Genomic DNA, 26,364 nt, shown 5'->3' with positions numbered 1-26,364 from the left:
ATAAAATTATTTTTAAAAAAAACTTGGTAAATGATCATTTATTTATTTTTTTTTTAAAATTTTATTTCTTGTCTAACACCAGAGTCTGAAAATTTCAAAAAAAAAAAAAAAAAAAAAAAAAAAAAAAAAAAAAAAAAAGATTTTTTAAACCAACAAAAAATCAATTTTCCTTAAATTTAATTAAAGAGTTATTTATTGCACTGAAATGATTTATTGTAATTGTATAATTTTTTTTTTTTTTTTATTTTTTTTTGAATTATATGATTTATTAATATCACCAACTTTTTGTAAAATAATAAATTATATTTTTTTTTTCTAGAATCGGAGTGGTACCCAAATATAGCTTTTTTTTTTTTTTTTGAAAAATTATTAAAATTTAATTTATTGGAACGGTGATTCCATCATAAACAAAAACAAATAAAATAAATAAAATTTTAATATTTTTTTCTTTCGGGAATGTGTGTGTATTTTCCAAAAAAAAAAAAAATATTCTGTTTTTTTTAAAAAAAAGAAATTAATTTTTTATAGGAACCAAAATTGCGCTAAAAATTTAAAAAAAAATAAAAAATTCAAATTTTTTTTTTTTTTTTTTTTACTTTTTTTTTTTTTTTTTATTATTATTTATAACAAATAAATATTATTTTTTAATTTTATTATTCATATTATATAATTTTGGATTGATTTCAAAACTTAATAAAATCTCATTGTACATTAAATTTTATAAAATAAAATAAAAAAAAAAAAAATTAAAAAATAAAAAATAAAAATGGAAGAAATTAATAAAAAAGATACATTCATTGAACCAATTCTCAAAGAAAATAAAGATAGATTTGTATTATTTCCAATAAAATACCCAGATATCTGGAGAATGTATAAAAAAGCCCTTGCAAGTCATTGGGTAGCTGAAGAAATTGATCTTGGTAAATTATCTATACATATTTTATTATTATTATTATTATTATTATTATTATTATTATTATTATTATTATTATTATTATTATTATTATTATTATTATTATTATTATTATTATTATTGTATATATTAATTTATTAATTAATTTTATTAATTTTATTATTAGGTAATGATAATGTTGATTGGGAATATAAATTAACAGATAATGAACGTCATTTCATCTCACATGTTTTGGCATTTTTTGCTGCATCTGATGGTATTGTAAATGAAAACCTTGCAACTAGATTTATGTCTGAAGTACAAATTCCAGAAGCAAGATGTTTCTATGGTTTTCAAATTGCAATTGAAAATATACATTCTGAAACTTATAGGTAAATATTTATCATATATATATATAAAGTTTTAATAAAGAAAAAGTAGATTCTAATATATAATTTTTTTTTTTTTTTTTTTTTTTTTTTTTTTTTTTTTTTTTTTTTTTTTTTTTTTTTTTTTTAGTCTTTTAATTGAAACTTATATTAAAGATAAGCAAACTAAAGATAAATTATTTAATGCAATTGAAACAATTCCATGTATTAAAAAGAAGGCAGAATGGGCATTAAGATGGATAAATGATTCAGATTCATTTGCAGAACGTTTGGTTGCATTTGCAGCAGTTGAGGGTATATTTTTCAGTGGAAGTTTTTGTTCAATATTTTGGTTGAAAAAGAGAGGTTTAATGCAAGGTTTAACATTTTCAAATGAATTAATTTCACGTGACGAAGGTTTACATTGTGATTTCGCATGTCTTCTCTACACAAAGTTACAAAGAAAGTTGGATCCAAAAGTCATTGAGAAAATGATAAGAGATGCTGTCGAATGTGAAAAGGAATTCATTTGCGAATCATTACCAGTGGATTTAATTGGTATGAACTCGCGTTCAATGTCTCAATACATTGAGTTTTGTGCTGATCGTTTAGTGGTTTCTTTAGGTTACAAAAAGATTTTCAACTCTTCAAATCCTTTCGAATGGATGGAAATGATTTCTTTACAAAGAAAATCAAACTTTTTCGAAGGCAAAGTTGCAGAATACGCTAAAACTGGTGTTGCAATTCAAGGAAATAATCAACAAAAAAATAATCAATCAAGAACTTTAGTTTTAGATGAAGATTTTTAAAAAAAAACTTTTTATTTTTTTTTTTTCTTTTTTCAGTAGTGTTTCATTTGATAGATATTTAAAAATTGTGTTTTGAAAAAAAAAAAAAAAATAAAAAAAAAATAAATAAAAAATAAAAAAAATTAAATAAATTAAAACCTATGATTTTTTTAATTAAATAAAATTTTAATTGTTTTCATTTTTTATTTATTTTTTTTTATTTTTTTTTGTTTGGATAATTTCCTTTATTTGCATTTTTTTATTTTTTTATTTTTTTATTTTTTTTTTTTTTTTTAATAAAAAGAATAATACAATTAAATACTTTACGAAAGATATTTTTAAAATAAAAAATCCTCTTCAATCATTTTTTGATCATAAATACACAAAATTATATGGTTTTTTTTATTTTTGTATTTTAAAAATAGACATTAAAAAAAAAAAAAAAAAAAAAAAAATTATAATTTTTCATTATTTTTTTTTTTTTTTTGTGTAAGGTATCTGGTGGATAATCTAGAAATATAAAAACACCCGAACCATTCTTTTGTTTGGGTTCGGGATTAATTTAGTTGTTTGCAGTGAGAGTGGAAAATTTTATTTTTTTTTATTTTTTATTTTTTTTATTTTTTTTTATTTTTCGAAATACACACCAAATTGATTTTCAAATTTAATTTAAAAAAAAAAAAAAATTAAAAAATTTCATTTCATTTCACCAATTATTGTTGTAAAATTTTTAATTAAAAAAATTAAAAAAAAAAAACAAATAACATATATATATATAAATAATGTCAAACATTGATTTTAAAGCATTAGAAAGAGCAGCAAATGAAACTAGAGGTTTAAGCATGGATGCAGTTGCCAAAGCTGCCTCTGGTCATTTAGGTTTACCACTTGGTTCTGCTGAAATTGGTGCTGCATTATTTGGTAATTCATTGATCTATAACCCAAAAGATGTATGTAAAAAAAAAAAAAAAAAAAAAAATATAAATTTTAATAAAAAGTACTTATATTTATATATTTAAATTTTTATTATTATTTTTTTATTTTGTTTTTTTTTTTTTTTTTTTAAATAAATAAAGACAAGATGGTTAAATAGAGATTATTTTGTATTAAGTGCAGGTCATGGTTCAATGTTTTTATATAGTTGGTTACATTTATCAGGATATGATGTTTCAATTGAAGATATTAAAAATTTCAGACAATTAAATTCAAAGACACCAGGTCATCCAAAATTTCATGACACACCAGGCGTTGAAGCTACCACTGGTCCATTAGGTCAAGGTATTGCAAATGCCGTTGGTATTGCATCAGCATGTAAAATGGCAGCAGGTAAATTCAATACTGAACAACATCAAATCTTTAATCAAAAGGTAGTAGTTTTAGTTGGTGATGGTTGTTTACAAGAAGGTATTTCACAAGAGGCCATTTCATTCGCTGGTCATCATCGTTTAGATAACTTGATCGTATTCTACGATTCAAACGATGTCACATTGGATGCTATGGCAATTGAAACCCAATCAGAGGATGCCGTAAAGAGATTCGAAAGTGTTGGATTCGAAGTACAATTAGTATTAGAAGGTAACAACATTGGCTCATTAATCAACGCCTATCAAAATGCTAAACACTCCAAATCCGGTAAACCACAAATCATCATTTGTAAGACTACAATCGCCAAGGGTATCCCAGAGGTTGCTGGTACCAATAAAGGTCATGGTGAAGCTGGTGTTAAATTTATCGATTCCGCTCGTAAGAATCTCGGTCTCCCAGAAGAGAAATTCTTTGTCAGCGGTGAAACCAGACAATACTTTGAACAACATGAAAAACAATTAGAAAAGCTCTACCAAGAATGGCAAGCAACCTTTGCCGAATGGAAATCTGCCAATCCAAAGCTTGCCCAACTCTTGGAAAGTGCTCATGAAAAACACGAAGCTATCGATATCATGAAACAAATCCCAGAGTTCCCAACCACACCAATCATTGCCACTCGTAAGGCTGGTAGCGACGTTTTACAACCAATCTCTCAATACCTCCCATTATCAGTCAGTGGTAGTGCCGATTTACATGGCTCCACCTTGAATTACATCAAAGAGGGTAGAGATTTCACACCAGCTTGTCCAACTGGTCGTAATATTAAGTTTGGTATTCGTGAACATGCTATGGGTGCCATGATGAATGGTATCGCCTACCATGGTCTTTTCAAAGTTTCAGGTGCCACCTTTTTGGTATTCTCAGACTATCTTCGTCCAGCCATCCGTTTGGCTGCTCTCTCACATTTACCAGTAGTTTACATTTTCACTCATGACTCTGTTGGTGTTGGTGAAGATGGTCCAACTCATCAACCAGTTGAAACCGTTTCAGGTCTTCGTATGATTCCAAACTTGGATGTCATTCGTCCAGCCGATCCAGAAGAAACAGCTGCTGCTTTCTCTTTGGCTTATGCTCGTGCCGATGGTCCAACCCTTTTATCATTAACTCGTCAAAATCTTCCATTCCTCCCAGGTACCGCTCAAAAGAAGAGAGAAGGTACTCTCAGAGGTGGTTACATTGTCGTTAGTGAAACCGCTCCATTAAGAATGATCTTAATTGCCACTGGTTCAGAAGTTCAACATTGTGTTGAAGCCGCTAAATTATTAGGTGATGATATTCGTGTCGTCTCTATGCCATGCACTGAACTTTTCGATCGTCAATCAAATGAATACAAACAATCCGTACTTCCAAGTGGTTGTAGAAATCGTATCGCTATGGAAGCTGGTGTCACTTCATTCTGGTATAAATATGTTGGTCTTGATGGTAAAGTCATTGGTATTGATAGATTTGGTATGTCTGCACCAGGTAATGCCGTTATGAAACAATTAGGTATGACTTCTGAAAATTTAGTAAACATTTCAAAACAATAAAAATAAAATAAAATAAATCAAAATCAAAATCTAAATTAAATTATTAAAAAAAAAAAAAAAAAAAAAACCTAAAATTAGTTTTTTTAATCTTTCGTTGTGTTTTGGGAAATTTATTTTATTTTTTTTTTTTATTTTTTTATTTTTTTTTTATTTTTTTTTTTTTTTGTGTGTTTATAAGTTGAAAAAAAAAAAAAGAATTATGAAAAGATTCTTTGGTAGTGGTGGTATTAAAATGAAAGATAAAGTTATAATTATAGCAGGTGGTACAGGTATTGGTAAATCAGATTTATCATTAAAATTAGCAAAACAAATTAATGGTGAAATTATTGGTGCAGATTCAGTACAAATTTATAAACATTTAACTATTGCAAGTAATAAAGTTACAGATACAAATGGTATACCACATCATTTAATTGATATGCTTGATTTAGATGATAATAATTTCTGTTTATTCGATTATTATAGATTGGCTAAAAATACAATCAAAGATGTTTTATCACGTGGTAGAGTACCAATTGTAGTTGGTGGTTGTGGATTTTATTTAGATACAATATTAAAAGGTTCAAGAGTAGATTTAACAAATGATAAAGAAAGAGATGAAATTAAACTTTATTATAATAAAATTAAACAAGAAGATAATTGGGATTATTAGTAAGTTACTTTAATAATAATAATAATAATAATAATAATAATAATAATAATAATAATAATAATAATAATAATAATAATAATAATAATAATAATAATAATAATAATAATAATAATAATAATAATAATATTCATATTCAACAAATTAATAATGAAAATATAAATAATTTCAGTAATTTAAAATTGGATAATAGATTAAAATACACTAATAATTAAATAAATAGTTATGATTTATTAAAAAAGTATGATATTGAATCAGCAAATATGATTTTAAAGAATGATTTTATTAGGTTATCAAAAAGTTTATATTTTAATACAGTAAAAGGTGTAAAATTTTCAACACAAAAGGATGATTATCAAGATTCAATAGCAAATGAATATGATTTTCGTACATTTTATTTATCAGGTGATAGATCGAAAATGCATATAACTTTAAATAATCGTTGTGAATCAATGTTTAAAATGGGTATATTGGAGGAGGTTTATGACCTATTGAAAAGAGATAAAGATTTACATTTTAAAAATTCAAAATCTTCAGAATCAATTGGATATAGACAAATTATGGATTTATTATTAAAACCTGTCGTTAGAAATATTGATGATACATCAATTAATATGAATCAATCATTAAATGCAATTGATGAATCTGATGTAATTTCAACAATTTTAAATTTTCAAACTGCAAATAGGAATTATTATAGAAAACAATATTCTTGGTTTAAAAAAGAAAAATATTTTGAATGGTTAAATCCAATTGATAATGAAATTACTAATCAATAGTAAGAATCTTAAATTTAATAATATATATATATTCCTATTTTTTTTTAAAAAATACTAATTATTTTTTTAAAAAAGTATAATAAAATCATTAGAATTACCATTTGATGAATGGCAAAATAATAGAAATTTAAAAAAAGAAGAAGAAATTAGGACTTGTTCACCAAAAGATACAAAATTAATATCATTATATAAACCAAGTAAACAATTAGTTAGTTCTATTCTTTTAAATTCAAATAAACTTAGAAACTCTTTAATTAAATCAAATCCAGAATTATTTGAAAATGATAATAATAATAATAAATATAAATAATAAATAAAATAGTTTTTAAATATTTTTATTTTATTTTTTTAATTGATTTCTTTTTTTCCAAGATTTTAAAACTTCTGCATCATTTTGATTCATTGCAATTATACCAACTAAACGACAAATTGGAGCTAAAAGGATATCAAAGAAAGAGAAATAGAATGGGGTGAGACCTGGTGATAATACAGCACAAAGTTTAGTTGGAACATCGTAGGCGATATGATAATCGCCATTTTTAATACCACTAACGATTGATTTAGCAACTTCCAATGGTGATACTGCTTTACCTCCACCACTGATTGCAACGGTTTCTTCTGGTTTTGTGAGATTCTCTTGTTGATATCCTGGTGTATCGGTATCTGGTGGATAAACAACAGAGAATGTAATTTTATATGGTTTCAATTCTGATCTTAATGTTTCAGCTAATCCCCTCAATGCGAATTTCGATGGGCAATAAGTTGAATAACCTGGTACACCCACTAAACCACATGTTGACGATACGAATACAATGTGACCACCTTGACCACCATTTTCAATCATTAATGGTACAACTTCTTTGGTTGCATATAATGATCCGAAATAATCTAATTGCATTGTCTTTTCAAAGATTTCTTCATCTTGTTCAATGAAATATCCTGGAATCGCAAATCCTGCACAATTTATTAAACAATCAATTTTACCACCTTGATTCTTTGATACAATTTGTGCAATGGTTTCTTTAACTTTAATTTTATTTGTAATATCACATGAATAAATTTCAATTTTTGATTTTAATGACTAAATATTAAATTTTAAAAATTAAAAAATTAAAAAAAAAATAAAAAATTGAAAAAAAAAAAAAAAAGTGGAAGAAATTGGAATAAAAAAAAAAAAAAAAAAAATGGAAATGAAAGAATAAAATAAAAAAAAATGAAAAAAATAAAAAATTAGTAATTGAAGATTTTTTTAAAAAAAAAAAAAAAAAAAAATTAAATAAATACTCCAACATTTAAAGGTGTGGATTTTGTACATACTTCAGATGGACAATCATCAACAACTGATCTTAATTTATCTAAACTTCTTGAAATAACTGAAATACTAGCAATATTTTCTTTTAATAATTCATAAACTAATTCTTTACCAATTCCACTTGATCCACCAACAACAACAATATGTTTACCCTTTAATTTGAACCCTGTTTGTTTCTTATACACCAAATGGACAATAACTGCTGCTAATAATGAAAATAAAATATAAATAATCATTTTATTATTATTATTTTTATTATTTCACTATTTAGAAGTATTTTTTTTTTATTATTTTTTTTTTTTTATTTTTTTTTTTTGGCTAACTAAATAAATTATTTTCACAAAAAAAAAGAAAAAATAAAAAAAATATAAAATAAAATAAAATATAAAAAAAAATCAAAAAAAAAAAAAAAAAAAAAAAAAAATCAAAAAAAAAAAAAAAAAAATTTTAATTGAAATTTTAAGGATTGCGTAATTTATTCATTTCAAAGCGAGAAAAACAAACTCTTTATATAAACAAAAGAAAATGAGTACAAACAATAACAATACAAATTCAACCAATCCACAACCACAACAACCACAACAACCTCAAAATAATGGTGATGTTTTAATAGGAAATGTAGTTCAAAATTTATTAGAGCAAATGGTAAGAGCAACACCACTGCAACCCAAAAACAATTATTACCTATATATTTATTTTACCTTTTATATTTAATGTTCTAATTTCTTTTATTTTATTTTATTTTTTTTTATTTTTTCAGCAATCTAGATTTGAAAAAGTATCAGAATCAATTTTAACCAGAAGTATGTAATAGTTTTTCATTTTTTTTTTTTCTTTTTTTTACATATTATACTAATATATATTTTATTTTTATTTTTATTTTTAAAAATTAAATAATAAAAAGTTGACGAAATGGGACAAAGAATTGATGAATTAGATAAATCAATTTCAGATTTAATGTTACAAGCACAACAACAAAAACAAATTCAACAACAACAACAATCTCAACAAGAATCATCCGACCAAAATAACGAAAATCAATCAAATTAATTATCAATAATATTTGTGTATAGTTAATAATTTATAGTAATATACCTTTTGGGGAAAAAAAAAAAGAAAAAAAAAAAAAGCTAATCATATAATAAAAAAAAAAAAATTGTAAAATAAAACGGAATTGGGTTTTTTTTAAATATAAATGCAAAAATAAATTTGTTATTCAATTAATATAGATATTTTTTTTAATCATTTCTTTTTCTAAACATTTTATTTGGGGGTCAATAAAGACATTCCATCTTTTTTTTGATTATGATAAAGCCAAGATTTTTTTTTATTTTTAAAATTTTTTTTTTCACTGCTCGGAGATATTTTTTTTATTTTATTTTTATTTTATTTTATTTTTATTTTAAAATTTTTTTTTTTTTTTAAAAATAAAATGATCAAATCAATTTTTTTTTTTATAATAAAATGATCAAATCAATTTTTTTTTTTTTTTTTTTATTCATTATATTTGCAATAACTCCAATAATTTTTGCGAACAGTCATGGTCTCAAATAAAAATCTTTTACCAATTATCTATATTTTTTTTATTATTTTATATTTCGGTGACGTTGCTAAATCTCAATACTTTCCACTAGATAAAGGTGCCACATGTCAAAAATATAGGGGTGATAGTCCAGGGATCCAGTTATGTGATGGCTTTTTATCAAATCCAAGTTAGTAGTTTATTTTTTTTTATTTTTTTATTATGGGATGGCTCTTTATCAAATCCATGTTGTTAGTTTTTTTTTTTATTAATTTTCTTTATTTTTATAAATTTTTTTATATGTTTTAAATCTTTGTGTAAAAAAAAAAAAAAAAAAAAAAAAAGATAGTATTTATATAAACTCAACATCAAGTCAAGAAGCTATTCAAGCACAAGGTAATTTAGTTCGTCAATATATTAATTTCTATAAATCATTCGAATCTTGTAAAAATCCTCGTACTTTTGCTTTACTGTGTGCTTTTGTAAGTAATTAAATTTTCTTTTTTTTTTCTATTTATATCTCACATTTATTAATTACTTTTTTTTATTTTTTTATTTTTATTTTTAGCTTTTTCCAGAATGTGAAAAATATACAGATCCAGTTTCAAAAGTAACCTATGCATATCCAATTTTACCTTGTTATAACAATTGTTTAAATATGACAACATCATGTCAAATTTCAACATCTAGGTTAAGTTGCGCAACTAAATATACATTTGAAAATATTTCTTATTCAGTATTTCCAAAAAATACAACCACCTATCAAATTGATAGTTTAAGCTATACAAATACATGTGAAAACACAGATCTTATTGCAAATTCTCAAAATACATCAATTCAACAATGTTTTGAACCTTTAGTTTATCATGTTTCAACTGATGAAATTCATGATAAATCAATAGGTTATATATTCCCATCTACAAATACAACTTGTGTAGTGGGATGTCCTGCACCATTGTCTGTATTTTTTTTATTATTTTAATATACTTTTAATTTTTTTTATAACTCTCTCTCCCCAATTACATTATATTAATAATAAATTTATTTTCACAATATATTTTATTAACTTATAAAGATATTATGCAAATCAATGGAGGAATATATATAGATTATCAGATGTATTATCAATTTTATCATGTATATTAACATTATTTTTAGTAATTACATTGGGAATTATTAACCCAAAAGTTTCAAGATTCGATAAAATCAATGTTATGTTGTTATCCAGTATTTTCCTTCAAGCATTTTCTGGTGCATTAATGACCTTTAATGGGACTGAAAATACATTATGTCCAGAAGATGGACGTTTTGCTTCATATATAGATAGGATGTGTGTTGCAACAGGTAAATTTTTTTTATAGAAAAAAAAAAATAAATAACCTTATATATTTATTTTATTTTAACTAATCAAATTTAAAAATTAGGATTTCTTTTACATGGATCATCACTTTTAGTAGTTCAATGGTGGTGTGTACTCTCTTTTGAAGTATGGTTTACAATTTTCCAAGGTAAATTATTATTTTATTATTAATTATTATTAATTATTTATTAGTTATATTAATTATAATTATTATTAGCTATTATTAACTATTATTAACTATTACTAATTATTATTAATTATTATTAATTATTTATTATTAATTATTGTTTTCTCTAAAAATAATAAAATATAATTTATTTTAAATATTTAAATTATAGTTGGAAAAAAACAAAAAGATAGATTTATTTATTATTTAGTAGCATCATTAATTATAGCATGGATACCACCAATTGTGTCAATATCAAAGAATGAATATTCAGGTGGACCAGCAAATCCATTTTGTTGGTTAACAACTTTTAACTATAGAAGGTTTGCATTTTGGTTGCCAATGGGTATATTTTTATGTTTAGGTGGTGTATTTTTAATTCTTTTAATGAGAGAAATTTATGTTGTAAGTATTTATTTTATTAGAAATTCACTTTTTTTTTATATTTATTAATGTTTTGAAAAAATAAAAAATAAAAAAATAAAAAAAGATTGTATCTGGTAATGTCCAATCAACAAAAGAATCTAGATTTAAAGTATTGAAAATGGAAGCAAAACCAATTATTAGTTTAATTATGTATTTTTCTTGTCTTTTATATTTATTTATTTATGATCAATGGATTAATAATCATATGCACGTTTATACCGATTCCATACCATCTTATGCACTATGTCTTTTAACAAGTACTTCCACCAATGATTGTCTATTAAAGGCCCCAGATATTACTGGATTAGGTTATTTTATTTACAGTATTAGAGTTTTTGGTGTTTATGCATTTATCATTTATGGTATTTCCAAGAAAACCCTTCAAATTTGGAAATATAACTATTTCGTTGTATTCATTGGACAAAAGATTGAACAATTCACAAATGCAACAACAACTGCAAAATCTTCAAATTCTAATAACTCTTCAACTACAAATAATATTTCAGTAAAAGCTTCCTCAAATATGGAATATGAAACTAGACAGGAAAATGAAAATGGAGACAGTCAATCTGTTGAATTAGATTCAAATTCTGATGCTCTATAAATTCTACACTGTAAAAAAAAGTCACAAATCATTTAATTATCTTATTTATAAAAAAAAAAAGCAATAAATATATATATATAATTTTAAAAACAATAAATATATATATATATACAAGAAATAAAATCTTAAAGTGATAAAAAAAGAATGTGATTTTTAAAAAATCCTTTAGGTAACTAAAATTTTGTAAAAAAGAAATGTTTATGTTTTTTTTTTAACTTTATTTTTTTATTTTAGAAACTGCTATTGGGGAAAAAAAAAACAAGTTCCAGTATTTGTATTTTTTTTTTTTTTTTTGGAAAAAAGGGATATCTTTGAATGTTGAAAGTTTTTGTGGAAAAAAAAAAAAAAGAATATATAAAAAAAAAAAGAATAAATAGTTTTATTATTTATATAGATTAATATTTGTATTTTGAAGCAAGAGGTTACTAATCGGTTGCTTGAAAAAGAGAAACATAATCTAACATTTTGAAATAACAAATGAGTTTTGATAGTATGGTCTGCACTTGTAGGATTGTGAATATAATTCTTGTTGATAATATTGAGTAAGATATTGTTGTTGTTGTTGGGTTTGTTGTTGTTGGGTTTGTTGTTGTTGTTGGGTTTGTTGTTGTTGTTGTTGGGTTTGTTGTTGTTGTTGTTGGGTTTGTTGTTGTTGTGATTGATATTGATATTGATTGATATTGTTATGATTGTTGTTACTATAAAATTGTTCACGATTACTAGTAATAATATTATTATTCATATTATTCATATTATTCATATTATTATTATTATTATTATTATTATTATTATTATTATTATTATTATTATTATTATTATTATTATTATTATTATTATTATTATTATTATTATTATTATTATTATTATAACCATTATAAACATCACCATTATTACTATAGTTATAATTATAATTATTATTATTAGTATTACTATCAATATTACCAATATTATTATTGTTATTACTATTATTATAATTATTGTTATTATTATAACTATTATTATTATTATTATTATTAATATTATAACTATTATTATCGTTATTAGTATTATTATAATTATAACTATCTGTTTGTTGGGGCTGATGATTATTATTTTGATATTCATTTGAATAAAGAGGTTGTTGTGGCGATTGATAATCATAAATGTAGGTGTTTGAATTTAAAACTCCGCAATTGTCATTATAACTACTTGCACTATCTTGGATATCAAACTCATCATAATCATCTTGTTCCTCCTCATCTTCTTCAGATTCATCATATTGGTTATAACCATTGTTGTCGTTGTCGTTGTTGATGTTGTTGTTGTTGTTGTTGTTGTTGTTGTTGTTGTTGTTGTTGTTGTTGTTATCATTAAATGAATTGTATTGATGAGAGGTATAAGTATCACTATGTTGGTAGTGTTGGTCTTGTTGGTATTTAATATTAGCAATACTAATATTATTACTATTATTATTATTGCTGTTATAGTTGCTATCACAATTATTATTATTATTATTATTATTATTATTATTGTTATTATTACTATTATTATTATTATTATTATTATTATTATTATTATTATTATTATTATTATTATTATTACCATTATTACTACCATTAGCATGGTAATCGTGTTGTGAACGAGAGGCATGATCATAGTAATCTTTAGGTTTTGTTTGTTCATTGTTGCAAGAATTTGGATAATGGCGTGAGTATTGTTGACTGCTGTGCACTGAAAAACTGTAGTCATAAGAATTATTATTATTATTTTTATTATTATTATTATTATTATTATTATTATTATTATTATTATTATTATTATTATTATTATTATTATTATTATTATTATTATTATTATTATTATTAATATGATCAAATTGTCTGTCCAAATTAATGGCATGACACAAATTATGATCTGTTGGTGTTGAGTATGAATTTTGATTTTGTTCGACATAAACATATTGTGGTTGTGATGGTATTAAATACTCCACATGATTGGAAGGTTGTTGATTGCTTTGGGGGTATTGTGTGTGTGGAGGTTGAGTTTGAATCTGTGTTTGTGGTTTATTTAAATATACATTGTGGTTATCCATTTGATTTTGATATGGTTGGTTGTATTGTTGTTGTGATGGTTGGTGGTATTGTTGTTGTTGTTGGTGTTGATGTTGGTGTTGGTGTTGGTGTTGGTTGTGGTTGTGGTTGTGGTTGGTGTTGGTGTTGTGGTTGTGGTTGGTGTTGGTGTTGGTGTTGGTGTTGGTGTTGGTGTTGGTGTTGGTGTTGGTGTTGTGGGGGTTGATGGTTGTATTGTTGTGGGGGTTGGTATTGGTGTTGTTGTTGTTGTTGTTGTTGTTGTTGTTGTTGTTGTTGTTGTTGTTGTTGTTGTTGTTGTTGTTGTTGTTGTTGTTGTTGTTGTTGTTGTTGTTGTTGTTGTTGTTGTTGTTGTTGTTGTTGTTGTGATGGTTGATGGTATTGTTGTTGATATTGATGATATTGTTGCTGATGTTGATGATATTGTTGTTGTTGTTGTTGTTGTTGTTGTTGTTGTTGTTGTTGTTGTTGTTGTTGTTGTTGTTGTTGTTGTTGTTGTTGTTGTTGTTGTTGTTGGTGTTGTTGGTGTTGTTGGTGTTGTTGTTGGTGGTGTTGTTGGTGTTGTTGTGAGTTATATTGTTGATGTTGTGCCAATTGTTGTTGTTGAGCCAATTGTTGTTGGTTAACCGATTGTTGATGGTGTTGAATTAATTGTTGCTTTGATTGCTCTTGTTGTCTTTGAATTAATTGTTGTTGCTGTTGTTCTTGGTGTTGTCTTTGAATTAATTGTTGTTGATGAGGTTGTTGTTGTTGTTGTTGTTGTTGTTGTTGTTGTTGTTGTTGTTGATGATGGTGTTGTTGTTGTTGTAATTGTCGAGTACTAGCAATATAACGATTTGCTAAATCGGTAAAATCTTTTGAGAAAGGTACTATTTGATCCATATCATTAGATGATTTAAACCAAGGGTGCTCGAGTGCTTCTAAACTATTTATTCTCTTCTTTGGATCTAATGTCAACATTTTGGATGCCAAATCCAAAACGCTTGGCAATAAAACAAGATGTGGAAATTTATCTATTAATTTTTTTTGAGAGATTGCCAAGCAATCTTCATTTGAAAAGGTTTGATTATAACCATTATATTCATTACTATTAAAATCTGATGATAATGATGAAGCATAGCCACCAATTGGTGGTGAAGAAGATGGTGATTGTAAACATGAAGTTGATATATTATTATATTTATTATTATTATTATTATTATTATTATTATTATTATTATTATTATTATTATTATTATTATTATTATTATTATTATTATTGTTATTGTTATTATGTTGTTTGCTATAATTATTTTCATTTTGTTGTTGTTGTTGTTGTTTATTAAATAAATCGTTATAACCTGGTAATGATGAGACACCAGGCCAAGATTTTTCAGTTGGACAACCAAATAACTTAAAAATTAAATCTAATTGAGCAGTTTCATCAGCACCTGCAAACAAATAAGAATTATTGATCATCTCCATTAATATACAACCAACTGACCACATATCAATCTCTGGACCATATATACATGACCCCAATAATAATTCTGGTGGTCTATAATATAATGAAACAACATTACTTGATAAAAATTTTTCACTTCTTTTTGAATATGATGTTGATAATCCAAAATCTGTTAATTTTAAAACACCATTTGTGGTTATCAATAAATTTGCAGCTAAAAAATAATAATAATAATAATAATAATAATAATAATAATAATAATAATAATAATAATAATAATAATAATAATAATAATAATAATAATAATAATAATAATAATAATAATAATAATAATAATAATAATAATAATAATAATAATAATAATAACAATAATTGATAAATAGTAAAAATGAAAATGTTAATATATACTAAAATAATAACAATAAAATTAACAAAAAAAAAAAAAGATTTCACAACATACGTTTGATATCTCTATGCATTATACCATTAACATGGCATTGTTTTACACCTTCCAATAATTGTTTTGTAAAGTTTTTAATTTGACCAAGTGATAAAGTGCATTGAGGGTTTGACATAATCTTCCAAAGGTCACCCTCTATAAATTCCATAATCAAAACTAAAACACTATTTTTATCTATATAAAAGTGATCTCTTAAATTAACTATATTTGATAGATTTTTTAATTGATTTAGATATTTAACCTCTACTGGTTCCTATATATATATTTATTTTATTTTTTTTGTTAATGAAAAAAATTAATAAATATATTTTAATAAATAAATAAATATATATATAGGTTATATATATAAAACTTACGCCATCTTCTTGAGCAATATCCGTTACCCTTTTTAAAGCAACTAACGAATGAGTAATCTTATGTATTCCTTTAAAAACACTGCCATATGTACCCTGCCCACATTTACTTAATATAATATAATCCTCCATAATGATTATTGTATATAAATGCTGCTATTGGTTTTTATATTTCTAACTTGTGTGTTGGTTTTTTTTTTTTTTTTTTTTTTTTTTTATTTTTTTAATTTGTTAAAAAAAAAAAAAAAAAAATTATATTGAAAAAAAAAAAAAAAAAAAACTTTATCACCTAATAATTGAAACTTTTTTTTGAATGGATATATTTGATGCTGTTATTTTATATTTTTTTAATTTTTATGATTTGAATTTATAAATATATTGAAAAAAATAAAATAAAAAAAAAAAAAAAGAAAAGAAAAAAAAAAATATATATTTTTATTTTTTAATTTAATTTAAAAAAAAAAAAAAAAAAAGAATAAAAAGATGTTTTACTAAAATGATTAATATTAGTAATTTATTAATATTTTTAGAGTAATAATAATAATTGGAAACATATAGTGTTTATTTTTGGTTATGTATATGTGTGTGTTTTTTTGTGGAAGTGGGTTATTATAATATATTAAATTTTTGAAAGTCGTAATAAAAAAATTATTGGTGTGGAATGGTATATATTTTTTTTCCCTATTAATATATATATATAATATATATATATATATACACAATATATATATATATATATATGTGTGTGTAGAATTTTATTAAATAATAAAACAATCCTCTAATGATTTTTTTTTTTTTTTTTAATAAAAAATATAAATTAAAAAAAAAAAAAATGGAAAAAAAAAAAATATAAAAAAATTAAAAAAAAAAAAAAGGAAAAAAAAAAAAAAAAAGAAAAAGAAAAAGAAAACAAAGTCATACAGATTAATTGAATTATTGGAGGGGTGTGGTGAATTGTAGGTATATAAATATTTATGTGATAATAATAATAATAATAATAATAAAAATAATAATAATAATAATAATAATTTAATTAGGAAACACACAACTGTTATATTAAATTAAAAAAAAATAATAAACATTGTATCGGTGCCAATTTAAGTGTGATGAAAGATTGTGTTGTTGTTGTTTGTAATTAATTTTGTAATTTTAACGTTATATATACACATTTAAATATTTAACAAGTTTTTTTTTTTTTTTTTTTTTATTTAATTATTATTAATGAAAATAATAAAAATACCAAATATCTGGGTTATTAAAATTTTTTTTCTTTTTTTCTTTTTTTTTTTTAAAAATTTTTTTATCACACATTAAACATATAAATAGATTCAACAACAACAACAAAAAAATAACAATAATAATAAAAATAATAATGTGAGGAGGGGGTGTGTTTTTTTTTTTTTTATGTGAGGTTATGATAATGTGTAGGTAGAAGTGTATTTATTATTATTATTATTTAAATTATAAAATAATAAACAAACAAGTGGTTGTGTGGTTTTTTTTTTTTTTTTTTTTTTTTTCGAGTTATGTGGCTATAGTGGTTAAATATGTTGTAAGAATTTAATATTACCATTCAATATTTTGTATCTCATAAATGTGAGAAATTGGGTGTGTGAAAATGTGTTGTGTAATTCTCTTTTTTTTTTTTTTTTTTTTCTTTTTTTTCTTTTTTTTTCTTTTTTTCTTTTTTTTTTTCTAATTTAATTAAATACCACTAACCCAGTTTAGGTAAGGTAGATATAATTATATTTTGTTTTTTTATTTGTTATTAATGTTTTGTAATTGTAGTAAAAAGTGTTGCATGCATAGACACATCAATACATTTTTTTATTTTTTATTTTTTATTTTTTTTTTATTTTTATTTTTTTATAATTATTATTTATTTATTTTTTTTATTATTATTCTTTTATTTTTGTGTTTTTTTTTTTTTTTGTATATTTTTTATTTTTTATTATTTTATTATTTTATTATTTTTTTATTTTATTTTATTTTTTTTTTAATTAATTTTTTTTTTTTTTTTTTTTTTTTCGCATGTGTGAGAGCAATGGCGCACCTAAAAACCGAACTTTTTTAAAAAATTAAATACTAAGAGGTTTGCCCACAAAATTTTTGCAGGGTTTAATAATTATAATAAAATTAATCTCAAAAAAAAAAAAATAAAAAAATAAAAAAAAAATAAAAAAAAAATAAAAAAAAATGAAACGATTATAAAGGAGAAAAAGAAAGTGATCATTTTCGTTTTTTTTTTTTTTTTATTTTTTTTTTTATTCCTAATTAATTTGGTGTTTCACAGATCATTTTTTTATTTTTTTTTTTTAATATTGTTTTTTTTTAATGGGTAGCGATATTTTATTGGTGACAGTTTAAAATTATATTGTTCAAGTTAACCAATTGTTTTTTTTTTTTTTTAAACCATTTTTATTTAGTTTTTTTTTTTTTGATTTTTAACAAAAAAAAAAAAAAATATAAAAAAAAAAAAAAAAAAAAAAGAACACATTGACGAAATTACGAATGGTTGGAATATGGTTTTAATAATAGAATTTTAATTGGATTTTTTTTTTTTTTTTTATTCAATGATTGTGATTGTTATTATTATTATTTGTCTGTCAGTTTTTTATTTATTCCCCAAAAAAATATTAATAATAACAATTTTTTTTTTTTTTTTTTTTTTTTTTTAAAAAAAGATATTTCAGATTAGGTGGAGGATGGGGTGGGAAAATACTTCAAATTTGGATTCGCTCCATAATTAAAAAAAAAAAAAAAGAAAAAAAATTAAAAGGAAAAAAGGTTAGCTCATAACTTTGAAGAAAAAAAAAAAAAAAATTTTGTTTTGTTGTGAATTTTAAAATGTTTAGAAAAAAAAAAATACTGTTTAGAATTTATTTATTTTTTTACCCTTTTTTTTTGTAAAACGTCTTTTAAATTTCCAAAAAGTGCACTTTAAAAATTCATTGCAACTAATAATAGGGCCAAATTTTACTGTTTTTTTTTTTTTTTTTTTAATTGAAAATGGAAGATCTAAAATTTTAAGTTTTGTGTGGTGGCAAAATTTTTTATTTTTTTTTTTCATTTTTTTTTTTTTACGAATAAACTTTTGGTAAATGGATTGGTAAGGGTTAAAATAAAAAAATAAAAAAAAAAAAATAATAAATATTTAAATAGTGTTACATATATATTTATATTGAGTGAAAGAAATAATCATCTATTATCCTTTTATCATAATTATTATTTTAATTATAATATTATTGGATAGAATTGATGAAGTTAGGATCAAGAATAATAACTTTATTAAAAGATTCAAATAATAAAATCAATATTAATAAGATACTTTAATAATATAAATAGTTTAAATAAATTTTGATATCTTTTATTTAAATCTTTTATTACCATTTTTTTTTAATTTATTAAAAAATACGTTGTCAGAAGAAAAAAATAAATTAATAAATAAAATAAATAAATAAATAAAAGTGAAAAAAAAAAAAAAAAAAAAAAAAAAAAAAAAAAAAAAATACTTTTAATTTTAAAGGTTTTTATTATTTTTATTTATTTTATTATTTATTATAATTTAATATATTTTTTTTTTTTTTCCAGGTTTTTTTTTTTTTATTTTTTTTTTTTTTCCAGGTTTTTTTTTTTTTTTCTTTTTCTTCACACTTAATTTCTTTCTTTATTTTTGTAAGACATCTTTTAATTTTTTAAGTAATAGAGCAGATACAACTTGATCATTGCTTCTAATAATACAATTAACAGTTGGTGGTTGTTGTTTTAATAATTGAATTTGAACATAAATGTTTTCATCTTTTAATAAAGTTTTACTTGCAAATTGAATCTTTGATTTTAATTTATTCGAGGCTATTGGAATTAAATTAATACCTTCTAAAACTATTGGTAAAATTGGCATTAAACCAATATTTTCATCACCACTTTCATTATTATTATTATTATTATTATTATTATTATTATTTAATTTATCTAAGCATTGATCACCAAATTCAAATTGATCATCAACTTGTTTAAATTCACCAACTTCTTCAAATTCATCTTTCCATTGACTAATTGATTCATAAATTGGTACAATTGGTATTAATAATTCACCAATAATTGGTGTTAAAGTTACTGGGAAATTACCTTTATTAAAGCTATAATGATAATAATAAAATATATATATTTTTTAATTAATATTTGTATTTAATTTTCAAAAGTAATAAATAAAAAAATAAAAAAATAAAAAATTTACCTAATTTCAAATTTACAAGATTGAGAAGTTGAATTAAATAAAACATAAATTTGTTTTTGAATTGCTTGATTTGGTTCAATTGATTCGATTGGATCAAATTCACTAATATCAGCACCATCGATTAAATTTTTATTAATGATAGAGATATCGGTGAAAGTTTCATCAGATTGATTCTTTATATTTAATTGAATGATATTATAACGTGGTTGACATGAAAATTCTTCATTATCTCTGATTCTAATGAAACAATAATCAATACTTAATCCACCACTAATTGTTGGTTTTAATAATATTTTCTTTACAGATTTGGTAGTGGAGTTTATATAATTTTCAAAATCAAATTTATCCATTTCTTCCTCACCACTACCACCACCACCAATACCATTAGCGGTTTGATTGTTATCGTCATTAGTTATACCAAATAATTCATCGAAATCATCTTCATCCTCTGCTTGAACTTCACCTTCACCATCATATTCACCATCATCAATATCTTGATTATATTCATCTTCATCATAGTTTTGTTGTTTTCTATTTTTCTTTTTATTTTTCTTTTCTTCACCAAAGAAATCTTCATATTCATTTTGTTCTTCATATTCTTCTTCCTCTTCCTCCTCATCATACTCCTCCTCATCTTCTTCTTCCTCATCAGAATAAAATGGAGTATCAACGAAAATATTATTTAATTGTTGTTGTTGGTGTTGTTGTTGTTGTGATTGTTGATTTGGAATCCAACGTTGAATTGGTTCTCTAACTGATGGATCAGGGGCAACATCAGGGAAATCAGGTAATGCGGTGTAACCTAAAGCAGTATGATTAACGATATGTGATAATGAACCAAGTGTAAAACGTTGTCTATCTTCACTTATTGAAGTTTCAGTTGGAATTGGTTTTTGATTGATAACGATTTGTTTGATATTACTATTGATGGATTGAGTATTCTCAGTATTGAAATAGAAATGTTTTAACATTCTACTATTATCTCTAATATCATAGTTTTGATCGAATTTTGCTAAATTTAAAACATATTGAAACATTAAGGTGATCTTTTCTTTAGTTCTTTCATTTTTAAATTCATTTGGTATACTATTATCAGTAGTGGTAGTACTATTATTATCAGTGAATTGAACATATAATTTTGAACCTAAATTTAAGGTTTCCAATTTAACAGATTCATGTTCATCAGAGAATGATTTAACTAATTTTCTAAATACATCTGGTGCAACCAATGGTACACGATAGCAATATTCACCAATTACCCAAACGATTGATGCACGTGCACTTGGTACTTGAAGTGTATCTAATAGTTTTGATAAATGTAAAATTATATTATCATATTTAATTGAATTATTTGATGATGAATGTTTTGAAATGGTTGATTGATTTTCTTTGACATCTTTTTCTTTTTCTTTTTCTTTTTCTAATTTCTCAAGTTTTTCATTTGTTGCATTCAATTGTAATAATCTTTTTAAAACAATTACACTCTCTGCAACTACAACAGTTGATTGATTGGATAGGAGGGACATTAAACCATAGATACATGATTCGGTTACATCTGGTACTGTAGAGGCGCAGGAGCCAATCGCTTGAATTGTGGCTGCAACGAATTTCTTATCTTCATTCTTTACATACTCTTTGAACTCTTTCAAGATTTTACCAATATTTTCAGGTGTTGCTAAACGAGTCAATATCTCTAATTTCAATTTGATGCTATACTCTGGATCAGATGAATGAATGAAAAACTCTGATAAATGAGGTTCAAACATTGATGGTCTCAATGTTACCATAGTGGAAATGTTGGTCAATGTAATGTATTGTACTTCTGGTCCACTACGTAAAATACGAACTAATGATTTACCAACTTTTTGTGCTTCAATCGATGGTGCACAATAGAAATACAATGAACTTACTGCCATCACTACTGCATTATTTCTACTCTGTAATAATGGTAATGTTGATTTTAATAATAATCTATGATCCATATCAATCTCTTCACTTGAATCAAACATATCTCTTTCTAATGGTTTCTTTTTATATAAACTATTTTCTGGTTCATCATCTTCTTGATCTTCTTCATCTGAATAAAATGATTTTGATTTCTTTTTAAATTGTTTAATATTTTTATCATTCTTAAATTTAGTATTAGTATTGGTAGTACTATTGGTAGTGATGCTGGTATGATGGTGGTAGTGATAGTGATAGTGATAGTGATAGTGATTATGGTATGATGGTGGTAGTGGTAGTGGTAGTGGTAGTGGTAGTGGTAGTGGTAGTGGTAGTGGTAGTGGTAGTGGTAGTGGTAGTGGTAGTGGTAGTGGTAGTGGTAGTGGTAGTGGTAGTGGTAGTGGTAGTGGTAGTGGTAGTGGTGTGGTAGTGGTAGTGGTAGTGGTACTGGTAGTGGTAGTGGTAGTGGTAGTGGTAGTATTTATTTATTTATTTATTTTTTTTAAAAAAAAGATTAGTACCTTTCAAAATTAAAATTAAATTATTAATATATTTATTTTTTAATAATTACCATTGTTGAATCAGGACATCTAAATTGTGATCTTGCATATTTTGTAAGAATATCAAGTACGATTACTTGTGACCATTCATCGAAATCAGCTAATAATTGACAAATTTTTCTATAATGTTGATGAAGGAGATCAAAACGTTGTGGACAAAGTTCATTGAAAGCGACGATAGCAGCACCTAATACCATTGTACTTGTATCATTTAAGAGTATTTCCAATAGGTCGATTAATGGCTCTTGTTTATCACAATCCAATTTATGTACTTTTGCAATTGCAAAAGCAGCGGCCTTTCTAACAAATGGTGATGTATCCTTAACAGATTTCTCAATTGCCAATATAATCACTTCAATGATATCAATAACACGAATTGATGACATAACTCTCAATGCTGATGCTCTAATCACTTGACTTTGATCATTTAATGACTTTTGAATGGTATTAATTGACAATAATGCACTATCATTTTGACTCTCTGCATAATGAACTAAATACATGTATACTAATTTCTTAATCTCTAAATTCTTTACAATTACATTCTTTACAACTTGAGGAAATGCTTCTGAAACATCTCTACCTTTTGATAACATCTTTTATTATTATTATTATTATTATTATTATTATTATTATTATTATTATTATATATTAATATTAATCATCATCATCATCATCATCATTTTATTTATTTATTTATTTTATTATATATACATACAGCGATTAACTTTTTCATACTTTCAAGTTTATCAGCATCAGATGGACTATCTAAATGCTTCTTGATTTCTTCAATTTTAGTATTTGCTGTTGAATCATTGAAATATCTACTTTGATTAATATTATTTAAAACTGTATCCATTTTTTTTTTTTTTTTTTTTTTTCTTTTGTATAGTTTTCAAACTATACTATAATAGAATGATGGTGATGGTATTGGTGTTATACCCAAAAAATTATTTAATATTAAAAAATAAAAAAATAATAAAAAAAAGACCACGCGATGAAAAGTAAAAAGAAAAAAAAAAAAATTAGAAAAAAAAAAAAAAAAATTAAAAAAATCTTGTTGTATGGAAAAAAAAAAAAAATAAAATAAAAAAAAAATAAAAATTAAAAACAAAACATAAAATTTTTGAAAAATTTTAAAAAAAAAAAAAAAAAAAAAATCAAAAAAAAAAAATTTTCAAGATATGAAAAATGTGATGTTGCTTTGTTGGTTTTAACAACTATTTTTATTTTTATTTTTTATTTTTACCAACGTGTCAAATATTTACATATATATATATATTTTTATTATTTTTTTTATTATTATTACTATTTTAATTATTTTAATTATTTTGGTAATTTTATTATTTTGGTAATTTTCTCATATATCTAAAATAAATAAAAAATAATGAAGCTGATAAAGTATACCAAGTTCCAATATAAGACATATGTTTATTATGGAAACTACTTTCAACATCGTTATCGAATCTTTTGAATTGTGGATTTGGTAATGATGATGGTTTGGAATTAATTTCAGTTTCATCCATAGTATTGATCATTAAAGGTTCGGTATTCAATTGATCAGCCATTGCATCAACATCTAAACTATACCATTGTCCTTTCTCAGGTTGATTAGTTGGTGTAAATGCACTACCTCTTTCTTTAGTTTTACTAATTACACCTAAAATATTAAAATATCTATATAAAATTGATTCTTGATTTCCTTGTTGTTGTCCTTGTTCTTTTTCTTTTTGATGAATTAATTTTAATTCTTCAATTGCATAGGGAATTTTATAATTTGATTTTGGGGTTGAAGCACTCCAACCCCTATTTAAGAGAATTCTAGTGCCATCTGATAATTGTAATGGTGAGATGACGTAGTAGCCCAATGTACCATCAATGGATCTTGGTCCAAGTAAGACGTATTGGTTATCAATTACTTTTCCATTTAAATATACTCTTCTAAATTCATATTTATTTAAATCACCAAAACTACTACCTTTAAAATTCTTTATGAATGAATTTGATAATTCGATTGGATCTTCCTCCATTCTATCTTTTGCTCTCTGAATTAATCTTTTCTTCCAATCATATCTATAAACTTGCCAAGTACCTAATCCAAATGCAATAACTGGAAATATAAAAAAAAGTTTAAATCCTTTTTTATTTTTATTCATTATTAAACAATATTATTATTCGTTTATTATTAAAATTAAAAAATGAAAAATATAAAAAAAAAAAAAAAAATGTAAAAAATGAAAATTAATTTTTTTAATTTTTTTTTTTTTTTTTTTTTTTTTTTTTTTTTTTAAAAAATAAAAAAAAAAATAAAAAAAAAAAAATCGATCAATTTTGGGTTGTGTGGTTCAATATTGTAAAATATTAAAAGAAAGAAAAACATCAAAATTCAATTTCAATTGTATAATAAAACCAATATAATAATTAGATTTAAATCCTATCTAATAAAATAAACAATATATATACAAATACTTAAAATGAGTGAAGAAAAAGATATGGAAGTTGAGGCTTTATCAGCCATTTATATGGATCATTTCAATAGTAAATATCCTTTATATTAATAACCACACTTTTTTTTTTTTTTTCCTTTTTTTTTTTTTAACATCCAATAAATTCTTATTAACCCTTTTTTTTTTTTTTTCCATAGGTATAGATTCAGATCATGTACAAATTACATTACTACCAAATCCAGGTGGTGATGAACCAAATTTTGGTAAGTTTTTATTGAATTCAATAGATTTAAAAATTTTTATAAAAATTAAAATAATTATTAATTATCATATGATAATTATCATATATTTAAATTGAAATAGTTGCAATTATTTTAGATATTATATTTTCAGTTGATTATCCAAATTCAATACCAAAGATTGATTTAATACCTCATTTAGGATTAGAGAAAGAGGATATTTTAGAATTACAAGGTAAAGTTATACAAGAAGCAGAGAATAATATTGGTATGTCAATGATATTTATATTGTGTGGTTTAATTAAAGAATGGGTTGATGAGAATAATATTGATCCAGATTTAGAAGAGAGTGAACAATCATCCTCCTCAGAGGCTGAAGATGATGAAAGACCATTCGAAGGTACACCAGTCACAGAAGAGGCATTTTTAGCATGGAGAAAGAAATTTATAGAGGAAACTAAACCATTTAAAAAAGAGAAACAATTAAATAAATTAACAGGTAGACAATTATTCGAACAAGATACATCATTGAATGCTTCAGATTCAAGATTAATGGAGGAAGGTGAAGAAGCTTCAAATATCACTGTAGCTTCAATTAAACCAAAATTAGAAGAAGTTGCTGCTCAAGTTGATTGGTCATTATTTGCTGATGAAGAAATTAAAGATGTTGATTATGAAGAAGAAGAATAATAATAATAATAATTATATAAAATAATAATTAAATAAAAAGAAATAAAATAAAAATATATAAATAAAATAATTTTTTTTTTTTTTTTTAATCATTTTTTTATTTTTTTTATTTTATTTTTTTTATTGAAAAATATATGTGAATAATTTAAATAATATATATATTA

General features: G+C 23.1%; 11 protein-coding genes across 11 annotated transcripts; 6 read left to right on the top strand and 5 right to left on the bottom strand.

Annotated features, from left to right (window-relative positions):
* Positions 1 to 766: 766 nt before the first annotated feature.
* rnrB-2 (ribonucleotide reductase small subunit) lies at positions 767 to 2,069 on the top strand (the record flags this gene model as incomplete). The annotated part of the gene is made up of 3 exons (XM_639277.1): positions 767 to 920; positions 1,080 to 1,284; positions 1,412 to 2,069. The coding sequence occupies 3 exons, from the start codon at positions 767 to 769 to the stop codon at positions 2,067 to 2,069; spliced, it is 1,017 nt and encodes a 338-aa protein (XP_644369.1).
* Positions 2,070 to 2,830: 761 nt separating this feature from the next.
* tkt-2 (hypothetical protein) lies at positions 2,831 to 4,942 on the top strand (the record flags this gene model as incomplete). Its single annotated transcript, XM_639276.1, has 2 exons — positions 2,831 to 2,998; positions 3,125 to 4,942. The coding sequence occupies 2 exons, from the start codon at positions 2,831 to 2,833 to the stop codon at positions 4,940 to 4,942; spliced, it is 1,986 nt and encodes a 661-aa protein (XP_644368.1).
* A 199-nt stretch (positions 4,943 to 5,141) lies between these two features.
* On the top strand, positions 5,142 to 6,680 carry iptC-2 (hypothetical protein; the record flags this gene model as incomplete). The annotated part of the gene is made up of 3 exons (XM_639275.1): positions 5,142 to 5,593; positions 5,815 to 6,369; positions 6,446 to 6,680. The coding sequence occupies 3 exons, from the start codon at positions 5,142 to 5,144 to the stop codon at positions 6,678 to 6,680; spliced, it is 1,242 nt and encodes a 413-aa protein (XP_644367.1).
* Positions 6,681 to 6,710: 30 nt separating this feature from the next.
* ksrA-2 (3-dehydrosphinganine reductase) lies at positions 6,711 to 7,918 on the bottom strand (the record flags this gene model as incomplete). Its single annotated transcript, XM_639274.1, has 2 exons — positions 6,711 to 7,451; positions 7,655 to 7,918. 2 exons carry the CDS (start codon positions 7,916 to 7,918, stop codon positions 6,711 to 6,713), a joined length of 1,005 nt encoding a protein of 334 aa, XP_644366.1.
* A 289-nt stretch (positions 7,919 to 8,207) lies between these two features.
* Positions 8,208 to 8,732, top strand: DDB_G0274013 (hypothetical protein; the record flags this gene model as incomplete). The annotated part of the gene is made up of 3 exons (XM_639273.1): positions 8,208 to 8,327; positions 8,443 to 8,485; positions 8,587 to 8,732. The coding sequence occupies 3 exons, from the start codon at positions 8,208 to 8,210 to the stop codon at positions 8,730 to 8,732; spliced, it is 309 nt and encodes a 102-aa protein (XP_644365.1).
* Positions 8,733 to 9,222: 490 nt separating this feature from the next.
* Positions 9,223 to 11,760, top strand: fslJ-2 (G-protein-coupled receptor family protein; the record flags this gene model as incomplete). Its single annotated transcript, XM_639272.1, has 7 exons — positions 9,223 to 9,394; positions 9,550 to 9,686; positions 9,773 to 10,161; positions 10,280 to 10,548; positions 10,629 to 10,712; positions 10,903 to 11,135; positions 11,221 to 11,760. The coding sequence occupies 7 exons, from the start codon at positions 9,223 to 9,225 to the stop codon at positions 11,758 to 11,760; spliced, it is 1,824 nt and encodes a 607-aa protein (XP_644364.1).
* Positions 11,761 to 12,217: 457 nt separating this feature from the next.
* DDB_G0274009 (hypothetical protein) lies at positions 12,218 to 13,731 on the bottom strand (the record flags this gene model as incomplete). The annotated part of the gene is made up of 2 exons (XM_639271.1): positions 12,218 to 13,653; positions 13,725 to 13,731. 2 exons carry the CDS (start codon positions 13,729 to 13,731, stop codon positions 12,218 to 12,220), a joined length of 1,443 nt encoding a protein of 480 aa, XP_644363.1.
* Positions 13,732 to 13,823: 92 nt separating this feature from the next.
* On the bottom strand, positions 13,824 to 16,215 carry DDB_G0274007 (CDK family protein kinase; the record flags this gene model as incomplete). Its single annotated transcript, XM_639270.1, has 3 exons — positions 13,824 to 15,484; positions 15,731 to 15,983; positions 16,087 to 16,215. 3 exons carry the CDS (start codon positions 16,213 to 16,215, stop codon positions 13,824 to 13,826), a joined length of 2,043 nt encoding a protein of 680 aa, XP_644362.1.
* Positions 16,216 to 19,750: 3,535 nt separating this feature from the next.
* Positions 19,751 to 23,683, bottom strand: ap3b-2 (beta adaptin; the record flags this gene model as incomplete). Its single annotated transcript, XM_639268.1, has 4 exons — positions 19,751 to 20,222; positions 20,321 to 22,449; positions 22,836 to 23,420; positions 23,543 to 23,683. 4 exons carry the CDS (start codon positions 23,681 to 23,683, stop codon positions 19,751 to 19,753), a joined length of 3,327 nt encoding a protein of 1,108 aa, XP_644360.1.
* A 484-nt stretch (positions 23,684 to 24,167) lies between these two features.
* On the bottom strand, positions 24,168 to 24,980 carry surf1-2 (surf1 family protein; the record flags this gene model as incomplete). Its single annotated transcript, XM_639267.2, has 1 exon — positions 24,168 to 24,980. One exon carries the CDS (start codon positions 24,978 to 24,980, stop codon positions 24,168 to 24,170), a length of 813 nt encoding a protein of 270 aa, XP_644359.2.
* Positions 24,981 to 25,298: 318 nt separating this feature from the next.
* On the top strand, positions 25,299 to 26,200 carry DDB_G0273999 (hypothetical protein; the record flags this gene model as incomplete). The annotated part of the gene is made up of 3 exons (XM_639266.1): positions 25,299 to 25,362; positions 25,469 to 25,534; positions 25,635 to 26,200. The coding sequence occupies 3 exons, from the start codon at positions 25,299 to 25,301 to the stop codon at positions 26,198 to 26,200; spliced, it is 696 nt and encodes a 231-aa protein (XP_644358.1).
* Between the last annotated feature and the right edge of the window lie 164 nt (positions 26,201 to 26,364).

This window comes from Dictyostelium discoideum (genome assembly GCF_000004695.1).
Source record: "Dictyostelium discoideum AX4 chromosome 2 chromosome, whole genome shotgun sequence".
Classification (NCBI taxonomy): domain Eukaryota; phylum Evosea; class Eumycetozoa; order Dictyosteliales; family Dictyosteliaceae; genus Dictyostelium; species Dictyostelium discoideum.
The sequence above is the reverse complement of the archived record's forward strand: the minus strand, read 5'-3'. Positions and strand labels throughout refer to the sequence as shown.